The sequence below is a fragment of the Polypterus senegalus genome, chromosome 10 (genome assembly GCF_016835505.1).
Source record: "Polypterus senegalus isolate Bchr_013 chromosome 10, ASM1683550v1, whole genome shotgun sequence".
In the NCBI taxonomy this organism is placed as follows: domain Eukaryota; kingdom Metazoa; phylum Chordata; class Cladistia; order Polypteriformes; family Polypteridae; genus Polypterus; species Polypterus senegalus.
In genome coordinates this window covers 17,959,420-17,971,635 of record NC_053163.1, presented here as the reverse complement: position 1 = coordinate 17,971,635, position 12,216 = coordinate 17,959,420, and the positions used below count along the sequence as shown (strand labels likewise).

General features: G+C 39.2%; 1 protein-coding gene across 1 annotated transcript in view; it reads left to right on the top strand.

Annotated features, from left to right (window-relative positions):
- Window positions 1-6,881, top strand: part of nptxrb (neuronal pentraxin receptor b) — a 52,379-nt gene extending 45,498 nt beyond the window's left edge. The window contains exons 4-5 of the mRNA XM_039765364.1: window positions 3,690-3,869; window positions 5,530-6,881. Of these exons, the coding sequence (XP_039621298.1) occupies window positions 3,690-3,869; window positions 5,530-5,778 (429 nt within the window). The 3' untranslated portion in view covers window positions 5,779-6,881. The remainder of the gene's footprint in view (window positions 1-3,689; window positions 3,870-5,529) is intronic.
- The last annotated feature ends 5,335 nt before the right edge of the window (window positions 6,882-12,216 follow it).

Here is a 12,216-nt window from a genome sequence, read left to right as displayed (position 1 = left end):
CCAAACTGCACCCAGGACTCCAGATGAGGCCTCACCAGTGAGTTATAAAGGTTGAGCAGAACCTCCTGTGACTTGTACTCCACACATCAAGGCGCTATGTAACCTAACATTCTGTTTGTCTTCTTAATGGCTTCTTAACACTGTCAGGAATTAGTTAGACTAGAATCCACAATGACTCCTATCTCTTTCTCATAAGGTGTACTCTTGATTTTCAGACCACCCATTATGTAGTCAAACCTATCTTTTTTACTTCCTATGTGTAATACTTTATATTTACTGACATTAATCTTCATCTACCACAAATCTGCCCAAGCCTGAATGCTGTCCAAGTCTTTCTGTAATGATATAACGGATTTCAAATTATCTGCTAATCCACCTATTTTAGTATGATCTGCAAACTTAACCAGGTTGTTACTTATATTCTTATCTAAATCATTTGTATATATTAAAAATATATAGCACTGACCCCTGTGGAACACCATTCTTAACATCGAACGGAGCTGACCATTCAGCCAATCTGGGCAATTGTGGGAGAAGGGTCTTAGAATGATAGGTGACCAACAACCTGATGGTCACTCTGGCTGAGCTCCAGAGAACTTGTGCGGAAATGGGAGAAACTTCCAGAAGGACATCCATCATGGCACTACTCCACAGATCAGGACTTTGGGGTAGAAGGGCCAGACAGAAGCCTCTCCTCATTAAAAGACACATGGAAGCCCATGTAGAGTTTGCAAAAAGGCACCTAAAGGACTCTCACATTGTGAGAAACAACATTCTGTACCCTGGTGAAACCAGGATCAGCATCAACACCTGTGCAAAATCAGTCCAACAAGTTTGGACAGGACAGTGCTTGACCCCACAAAGCTGCAGTGCAGTAAGGAATATCTGCATGAAGTATGCACCGTTATCTGGCCTCCATCGGGTTTTCTGGGCAATAATCTACAGTCCACTTCATAGAATTGCCTCTACAGTATTATATTGTATGTTGAGCCTAGTGGGGCGGGGCCTCCCAGTGCTGCCATCATCAGCCCAATTTAAAGGCTGCACAGGTCCCGGGCGTTGGGTTATTCTCTGCGTCTGTTGTTCCCTTCTCCTATTTTCTCTTTAATTATTTATTTAAAAGTTGTTTGGTTTTGTTAGTTCTTAAAATGATACCTCATATTATTGGCCCTTGGTTGTGTTAATGACTCTATAAAGTTGTCGTTTTAAACTTAATTGCCTGTCTGCTGCTCTGAAATTAATTTGAAATAAATGCCATTTAGGGCTTGTGGGCATCCTGAAGTGTACCCCAGAAGATGAGGGCTAACAGCAGGTGGACTGTCATTCTGGAAAGTTAAAGTCACCAATGGGCCCATGTGAGATTCTTTGGATGTCATCAGGTGTCCTACTTTTATATTTCAGGTGTCACTACTACACACTTGTGGGGCATTATAACATTTTAATTTGTGTGATGTTTATCTTTTATAAGTGGCAGGTTGTGTGTTGATGGCATCGTCCTTTGTTTAGTGTGGTCATTAGGATGCTGAATGTTGCTGTTTTTATGCCATTTTCATGTCTAGTCTTAGGTTTTAACTTTGATTTCATACTCAGAAATTCCAAGTTTTGTTTGGCGGATGTGATTTAGTTGCTGATCTCCTGTCCCTTTTTGCATCACCCAGACCTCATCCCTACTGCACTATTTCATTATTTTCCATATTGAATCTTCTCTGCATATGGAAAGATCTCAATGGTTCAACGCACATGCTCTGAAATGTAACATCATGGGTTTACATGGTCGTTATTGTTACATGTACTGAAAATTTTGAAATTCATCCTTGCATGGGGTAATCAACATGCATCATATCTTCATTGATTAGTAAGTAGAATAACCTTACCTTGAAAATTCTCTCTTCCCTACTTGAAATATCTCAGAATATATTTGACATAACCTAGCAGCAATTAATTGCATACCAAAGAACAAATTATATAACAAATGTGACATTACAGAAATATTTTTCTTGTTTTTGTTGAGCCTGTCTGTTGCTATGGATGTGATTTGTACTGTGTATATAAGCAGATTTACACCACAGCATGCAGCAAGATCTTCGACTTAACAATTCAACTGGTGACTTAATTGTCATCCGGAAAAACTTACTATTTATAAATGTATTGGTCATCTTGATTGTTAAATATGAAGGTCCCACAAGATCCTCATAAAAAGAATACAGACGTAACAAGATCTGCTTGACAATCCTGAAATGCCAGGCATTGTAATTAGAAGCTCCATCTGCCGTCTCACACCTCCAACTAAAATAATATAAATCCTGCCATTATTGAAATAGCTCTGCTATGATAAGGACATGACCTTCTGAAGATGTGCGGTGACTTAATTACTTTTGAAGGTGAAAATCTGCCTAGGTGACATTCACACATAACGTCAACGTGGATATGGGGATACTTGGGTATCCTAAACCTTAACAGGCCCTTAACCTGCAATTGCTCCATCCTCGGTATGAAAGTAACCTGAATCCAGGCCTGCAAGCAGGTCCTCCAACTTACAGGGAAAATTTGGATTTGCACTCAAGCCACTGTAAAAAAAGCCTCATTCTGTTCCACTCCATTCGAACTGGTGTGGTGCTGAGGTGTAAACCGTTGCACGGCTGTGCTCAGATTCTAATTTGGGATCCTGAGGTGGTTTGGCAATGAGCCGTATCAGTGTTCCCAACCCCTCTCTCTCTACTCTGCAATACCCAGAATACTACAACACCTAAACTTATTGAAACTCTCTATGAGTTGTGATAGTTCTTTCAAGTTAAAAAGCAATATAGAGTTGCCTAGCTTACTTTTAGCTTACTTTTATCCCCACTCTGGATCTTCACCCCTGCCATCTTTGCTCGAGCTGTTCCTCTGATAAGCTGTAACAGAGCTCCTTAGGTGGCCGTGATCGCAGGGCTACCAACTAAGTGCAGGGTTATTTAATATACCCCACTTTACGTTCCTCAGAGTCGCTTACACTCTCAGATGTTGTAGATCTAAGGTGGCCTTCAGATCCTCAATGCTCTCCCTGTGACATCTCTGAACTTCACAGTTCCTCAGAAAGGCAGCTCAGAAGAGCCGAAGCTCAGGTCTGCGATGACCGCAGCATATCCTAAATTTAAAAATCTATTAAAAAGTCATAGCAATTTACAATAGGAAGTCATAGGACAAAACTTAACATTGATAATTAATAAAAATAATTATTAGTAAGAAAAATAAAGTTTATCAAAGTAAAATAAAAGACAGAGTTGCTGTACAAAAAGGCTGCAATAAGGTGTGGTGCCTGAAAGTAGGTGCCAGGTAAACCTACCAAAAGGCACAATCACACAGTTGGCTATTTTAAATCTATTGAAAAATCATAGCAATTTATAACAGGAAGCCATAGGACAAAACTTAACATTGATAATTAATATAAATTATAATTAGTAAGAACAATAAAGTTTATCAAAGTAAAAAAAGATAGAGTTGCTGTACAAAAAGGCTGCAATAAGGTGTGGTGCCTGAAAGTAGGTGCCAGATAAACCTACCAAAAGGCAGAATCATACAGTTGGCTTCTAATTATACTGCTCCTTAATCCTAATTCAAAAGGATTTATTTTTCTTCTGATGCCTCTTTTAGTGTCCAGCTGACATACATACTGAGGTTCAACTCTGCTCTCTTTTTCCTGTTTCCAGGTGGCTCAGCTCCCACTGCAGCTGGCAGATGCACACTGGCACCACATCTGCGTGACCTGGACCATCCGGGATGGAGTCTGGCAAGCCTACCAGGATGGAGAACTGAAAGGAAAGGGGGAGAACCTGGCGCCTTGGCATCCTATCAAACCAGGAGGAGTGCTCATTCTGGGACAGGAACAGGTATCAAAGGCATTTGTATTTTTACATTTGTTTTCATTTAGTCTTTTCTGGAACAACAAAATTGATTTTAAATGTTTTATTTATGAATCAAGTTCTTCTTTATATGCTTCAACTATAACAATAGGTAGCTGGGGAAAAACACATAAACCTAAATTGAATAGCCATCTTATTAATATGAAGATTTGTTCCCGTGTGGTTTTCCTCTGCCCTCAGCTCAGACTGAGTTATGCAATTTAGCAACTCATGGGCAATGCTGTGATGAAATATTGTGAAGAAGAATGCAACATTTTGAAATCTATCTATCTATCTATCTATCTATCTATCTATCTATCTATCTATCTATCTATCTATCTATCTATCTATCTATCTATCTATCTATCTATCTATCTATTATACTGTATAGTGCCTTTTCTATCTATCTATCTATCTATCTATCTATCTATCTATCTATCTATCTATCTATCTATCTATCTAATCCTGCCAACTACACTAACATTAAAGTCTATCTATATATCTAATTATATAATCTCGCCGACTACTCCAAAAAAAGGCAATACCCAGCAGGTCTGACTCCCTCAGCCCAAAGCACGTTGTTCAACAGTGGTGCAATCCCACATCAGTGCATCAACGTTCTCCTTGTATTTTTTGGTAGCTGACAACCATGTTTATTTGAGCTTGCCTTCACCTTGAGTAATGTCAGAGCATTGTGCTTGCTCTGTTGTGTTCGAACTACCCATTCAAACGTGTTTTATTGTTTCAACTTCTGTCCATTGTGATCACTGCATAATTTTGAAATTGCCTTTAGTTTCTGATTTACACACATATGTTCAACTAAGTTAAGGAGCTACAGTAAGTCACCCAGAAGCCGTTAGGGCAGGGTCTTAATTCGGGCTTGCAACTAGCAAACTTCACCATAGCAGAACATTTAGAAAATAAACAGAAAATGGATAGAGCAAAAAAGTATGAGAAAAAACATTCTTGGTTTGGGGTTAAAATGCCAAAAAGAAGCAATAAAACCAAGCTAATAACTGCCAAACAAAGAAAAATTCTCTCTCTCTAAAAGAAAAAGAAATAACAATCTTTTGTTTATCAAAGTAAATATCGGACAGTTAAGTAAATAAGATGACTAAACAATGTGACCCCGCCACCACAATGTCACAAGCTCATGTATACTGTACATGGGACAGTCCTCCAAGTTAGACATGGTGTAAATAGCAATCAAAAATCCAAAATGGTGATGCAACAGTCTTGCTATTGTAAAGAACTAAAGTTATAAAAAGTAATTAGCTACATGATAAACAACAATTATTAGAAAATTAAAATGTGCTGCAATTGTGACATGCTCAATGTGTATTGCCTGTTTTCTCTTTGTCTACATGGGCTTTACTCAGACCACTTCTGTTTTCTCACACAATCAACGCTTTGGTTACCTGGTGGCTCTAAACTGACCTACTTTTTGAGAACTTTGGGGTTTGTGTATGAACATGCCTTGTGATGTCACACATTGTCCCAGGCTGTCTGTGTCTCTGGTTTAGATTGGACATATTAAGAAATGAAATGGCAGATGGATAAGTTACTGTGAGCTAGTCATTCACATATTTTAAGTGTCTGAGGCATTGGTGCATATGTATGGCACTGATTTCTTCCTCCTCTTTTGCAGGATACACTTGGAGGACGCTTTGATGCTACCCAAGCCCTGGTAGGTGAGCTTGCCCAATTCAACCTGTGGGACAGAGTCCTCACCCCCTCTGAGATACGCAGCCTGGCCGACTGCACGGAGACTAGCATGGGCAACGTGGCGTCATGGGACGACAGGCATATTGACGTATTTGGAGGGGCCACAAAATGGCCCTTTGAGTCCTGCCAAGAGCGCCGTCAGAGGGGCCAACCAGATGAAGAAGTAAACTAAAAAAAATTAAACATATGGGCCCACGTGCGCCCACCCTCACCTTTCTGAAGGGCAGATTCACAAGCAGCACCTTCTACTACTTGTCTGGGCAGAACTACAAACTTGGCAAGGCTATTAATGAAATGATTTAGTGTTGAAAATGTGGGTTGTGTGGTTTTGGGAGATGTGAAGGAAAATACAATGGTACTGGGAACCAGCAGCAAGAAAAGCAATTCTTTTTTCTTTTTCATGTGTTGTTGTCATACTATCTAACATGGCTCTCTCTGCATCCCTAGAGTGATGTATATCTGCAAGCTTGCCAGGCTGCCACAACTGCTTGTGAATCCAACCGCATTCTTGTGGGTGGATGTGCGGGTGTGCCTCTTATGTGCTAGACGGCCTGGGAAATATTAATAACGCTCATCACAGCGAGTCGGGAAGGAGGCTGAAAGTGGTCATCTGGGGGTGGTGAGGATGGGGAGGGGGGTTTGGCAGAGAACTTGGGGTAGCTGAATGAATGCACAGTTCCTGGATATTCTGCCATCCCACCGCCTATGAAAGTGCCTGGTCGGCTATCTAATCGGCCTAAAACCCTTCATGTTATGTAGTTTAGCAATTCATGTGCAATGCTGTGATGAAATATTGTGAGGAGGAAAACAACATATGAAAGTCAATCTATCTATCTATCTATCTATCTATCTATCTATCTATCTATCTATCTATCTATCTATCTATCTATCTATCTATGAGAGACCTTCAAAAAATTCTATACTTTATTTTTTATATTTTTTTGATTAATGTAATATTTCAAGTTCATTATTTTAGTATATTGTCAAACTTTCTCAATACACTCATACCAGTCATCTACAAGTTCTGAATGCCTTCATATTTCTTTTACTTTCTCCTATATGAAGTATAGGGAAAGTATTCTAATGTCCAAGAATTCGATGTCGAGATTTTAATGAATCTCAACGTTTTAGACCTCCCTGATTTTCTTGTATACAAAGTGTAGGGAAAGTAATGGAATCCTCCAAATATCCCATTTTACGATTTTGATGAATCTCGACGTTTTAGACCTCCCTGAGTGTGAAAATACCATTTTTGGAATTACGTCTGTGTGTCTATTTTTGTAAACACGATAACTTGAGTATGCTTTCACTTAGATCAACCAAATTTTGCATACAAGTATTAGGTACAAAACAGATTAGATCAACTTTTGAGCTATTTCCACTAACCGGAAGCGGTACTTTACCTTTTATTCATGAAGCTACAGAGTCCGATTTATTCAACTTTACATTTATAATAATTGTTCAATATATTATTACCTGTAATTTCATTTGACTTGTTGTTGATGGTTCTTTAATGTATATAGTATAATCATTTTCTTGCGGTTTATTCCTCAAATATCCACCCTCATATCTGAGTATACAAGAAAGTCTATGGGAGACCAGTCCCGATTTTTTTGAGTGTGATCCCAATTATAAAGGGCTTCTTATTTCATTCTGCCACCAATTGCAAATCTTCATCCACTCCTTGTCATAGTCCAACTTCCTCTTTCATTGCTCTTTGCTTAATGTAGACATTAACTTTTGCTTCACTTTTGGTCGCTTCTCATCAATGGTTAATGTTATCATGTAACCCTCTGGTGGAATGTTGGATTGAGCACGGCCGGATGTGGGTGGAGTCAGATGTTAGACATTTGCTATTTAAGGAAGGTAAAACCTCCTTTCATATTGTAAAAGCCTGACATCTGACTCCACCCATATCTGTCTCCACCCCATCCACTTTCCGCAGTGACAGCTTTTTAGCTGTGGGCTGCCATGATGATTATGCTGTGTCTGTCGCTGACATCTATCCACTCTGGCAAGGTAACGCATTCTTCCCATATTGTGTGTAGAACTAGGTGTGATTTTAAACTCTTTCAATGCTCACCTTGACATTTCTCACAACGCAAAGCCCTGCAAACAACATACAGATGGGCAGCAGGACACCAATCCAGCAGACAAAGACTTTTAACCATGCAAAGTCTCAGCGGGCCTTCTCACCAAAAATGGCTTGGACACAAAAAGTGCAGAAAATTTTTGAAGTGATCTCATACCCATTATTCTAATTTCATTGATGAATATGACTGTTTCCTTTTTCTACTTTTTATTTGAGAGCACAGTGCCAGTAATAACCAAATCAAGCTGTGAACACTTTTGTCCAAGTTCACAGTGTCAGTAGATGGTTGAATGTTGCAGCTTCAATTTTTGTGGTGAAAAGTGAGATTTGTTCACGCGTGTAGTGCACCAGCTGCCTTTACCATCACTGCAAGTGTTACGGTTAGTGAGCCAAATATGGTCGTTTTTGACTTCTTTCTCAACTTTGTGCTTCTTAATGTGTTTAAAGCAAACACCAGTAGCTAAAGTACTGTGAATACAATCAGGCTGAGTCGTGATTTAATACATAGAAGTCCTGGTTATTGAAATGAAATAAACCTGTTTTAGCTTGTGCGTCTTTAGAATTGTACCGTTCCAGTTATCGACACTGCTAATGCCTTTATGCAGTAACAACACATTTATCTTGTACTGTTGCAAGGAAAATAAATCTCTGAGTTGGAAACAGTGTTAGAAAAATGGCAGGACAGAAATGAAAAATGGTGTTATTTGTAGAAGTGACACCAGACTCCTCCTGATAAGGAGAAAGGCAGACAGTATCAGGAAGAAGTGCTGCAAAGGGGAAATGAGGGTCGTAAAGTTATGGCTGAAACAGTGCACTATACTAATCATGAAGGTGACAAATAAATCAGATCTGCTCTACTCTGGTCCAGAAACCAGGGCAGTCAATTGTGTGGCTTTGACACACGACTGGGAAATCACCTGACAATATAATATTTCAGAGTTCTGTCATTGGGCCTCTGTCTATCTGACAAATAGAAAAAGCAGGTTATAAAATACAATGTGCTTAGGAGAGAGCTATTATCTATCTATCTATCTATCTATCTATCTATCTATCTATCTATCTATCTATCTATCTATCTATCTATCTATCTATCTATCTATCTATCTATCTATCTATCTATCTATTTTTCCTACTATACTAAAAATAGAATTCTTGTGGGTGGATGTGCGGGTGTGCCTCTTATGTGCTAGACAGCCTGGGAAATATTAATAACTCTCGTCACAGCAATTCGGGATGGAGGCTGAATGTGGTCATCTGGGGGTTGTGAGGATGGGGAAGGGGGTTTGGCAGAGAACTTGGGTAGATGAATGAATGCACAGTTCCTGGATATTCTGCCATCCCACCGCCCATGAAAGTGCCTGGTCGGTTATCTAATCGGCCTAAAACCCTTCATGTTATGTAGTTTAGCAATTCATGTGCTATGCTGTGATGAAATATTGTGAGGTGGAAAACAACATATGAAAGTCAATCTATCTATCTATCTATCTATCTATCTATCTATCTATCTATCTATCTATCTATCTATCTATCTATCTATCTATCTATCTATCTATCTATCCTGCCTACTACACTAAAAATATCTATCTAGGTACTATTTGATATATTTATCTGATAGTAATGAAAGACACCATAAAAATACATGGTTACAAAAGCCAATGTAACAGATAAATATTATTTATGTATGTTTAGCCTTAGATAATGAAAGGAACTATATGATCTGATACATGTCTCCAATACATGACATATGAAAGGGATGATATAAAACATACAGATAGAAAAAGTGCAACATAAGATAATTAGAATCTATCTTAAGCTTTGGATTAAATGTGCTATATGAGATTTATATGTTTATTGGGTAGATGTAAAAAGAATCATATATTATAAGTGGATATAAAAGGCAATGTGGAAACTATAGAAAGGTTTAGGTAATGAAGGTAATGGCACTATATTAGCCTGCTCTGAAAGGCTGCAACACATAAAGTACATGGATACAAAAGGTGCTTACAAAAGATAGTTAGAATCTATTTCCAGTGAGTCTTAATAAAAAAGCACTACATGAAATTAATCTGTTTTTCTGGAAGATATTAAAAGGTACTAAACAAGACTCATGGTTAGAAAAGGGAAAGTAAAAGATATGTAGAATTGACCTATCTTAAGCCTTGAATAACAAAAAATACTATACAGTATAAGGTCTACTTATCTATTAATCAAAGTATTAGTTATTCATTTTCTAGCACATATTTTATATAGCACCTTTTCTATCTATCTATCTATCTATCTATCTATCTATCTATCTATCTATCTATCTATCTATCTATTATATAGTGTTTTCTATCTATCTATCTATCTATCTATCTATCTATCTATCTATCTATCTATCTATCTATCTATCATGTTGAGGTTTTTGAATGACACTCTAATTTGATTTCCCAGATGCCCTATTTTTTGGATGAGGTTCTGTCGTGTTGTCATTCAATCAGAAAAGGGCACATCACTTTTAAAACATGTTAAGGTTAAAAAAAATAATAAAGGAATAAGTCATGATTAATGTAATTTATCTGTACAGTACTCTGTGATCATTGTGTACATATTGCTGGCACCTCAGGTGCCAACTTGTAAGAATTGTAAGAATTTTTATGTTTTTATTCACTTTTTGCTTTTTTTGGACACTTTCTCCAAAGAACGGTAACAGCACCACACAGTGAAACGGTGAAATGAAATAAATATGCTTGGACTTGAGCTGTTTGTCAATGTGTTGTTACTTTACCGTGGCATGAAAAACTGTTTTTTCTTAATCTGAAGTTTGTATTTTGTACATTAAAATAATAAAAAAAGAAGATTTACCCTTATACATATTTTTTATTTAACAAAGAATCAATGAGCCCCCATAATCCTGAAGAGTACAAGCAAAACAAAACAAAATGGCCTGTTTTATTGGAGCCATTTGAACCTTTTTGGACTGAAGCTAAAAGCAACGTTTGAGTAGGGTGGTGTATCAGCTCAGGTTCTAACAGCCATAGTCTACCTCTCTCTCTCTCTGACTATTCTCTGTGTGTTTCCTCTGATGCCTTCTCCTCCTGTCCCAACTCCCTCCAAGCTCACTGAACCAATCTCCAGGCCTTCATCACATGCTTACAGAGTGGGAGGCGGAGTTTCCCTACAGCCAATCACCTCCCTTTAGAATTGGCCTGGACATTGTTTATCCAAAGGCATAGCTTCAAGCTAAATAAAGAAAAGACTCCTGATGCACTCACCACTGGTACACTGAGACAAATACTTGGGGGTCCACATCAATAACAGGCTGGACAGGCCTTGCAACAATGAGGAACTGCAGAAGAAAGGTCAGAGCAGGCTGTTCTTTACATGGAGACTGCATAGTTTACTGTGGGTTGTGACATCCTTTATATGTTCTTCAGCTTTTATAAGCAACGTCAGAACTTTAGGGTCGCAGTGGCTGCAGGACTGTGTTTCAACCAGTGGCTCAGTTATAAACTAATCCTTACCAACAATCAGTTTAATTTAATTCCGTAGCTTGTTAGAGTTTTAACTCTGCCATGTCAGGTCATTCTTATATACTCAGCAAAAAAAGAAACGTCCTCTGACTTTCAACTGTTTTTACTTTCAGTAAACTTAATGTGTAAATATTTGTATGAACACTAAAAGAGTCAACACCATAAGACATAAACTAAAAATGTTTCACAATGTGTCCCTGAATGAAGGGAGGCTCAAAATCAAAAGTACCAGTCAGTATGTGGTGTGGCCACCAGCTGCTTGAAGTACTGCAGTGCATCTCCTCCTCATGGACTGGACCAGATTTGTCAATTCTTGCTGTGAGATGTTACCCCACTCTTCCACCAAGGCACCTGCAAGTTTCTGGACATTTCTGGGGGGGAATGGCCCTAGCCATCGATCCAAATCGATCCCACTCCAGGGTACAGGTCTCGGTGTAATGCTCAATTCCTTCGACGATAAACACGAATCCGTCCATCACCCCTGGTGAGACAAAACCGTGACTCATCAGTGAAGAGCACTTTTTGCCACTCCTGTCTGGTCCAGCGAAGGTGGGTTTGTGCCCATAGGCGGCGTTGTTGCTGGTGATGTCTGGTAAGGACCTGCCTTACAACAGGCCTACAAGCCCTCAGTCCAGCCTCTCTCAGTCTATTGCGGACAGTCTGAGCACTGATGGAGGGATTGTGTGTTCCTGGTGTGACTTGGGCAGTTGTTGTGGCCATCCTGTACCTGTCACGCAGGTGTGATATTCGGATGTACCGATCCTGTGCAGGTGTTGTTACACGTGGTCTTCCACTGCGAGGATGATCAGCTGTCCTTCCTGTCTCCCTGTAGCGCTGTCTTAGGCGTCTCACAGTGCGGACATGGCAATTTATTGCCCTAGCCACATCAGCAGTCCTCATGCCACCCTGCAGCATGCCTAATGCACGTTCACGCAGATGAGCAGGGACCCTGGGCATCTTTCTTTGGGTGTTTTTCACAGTCGGTAGACAAGTCTCTTTAATGTCC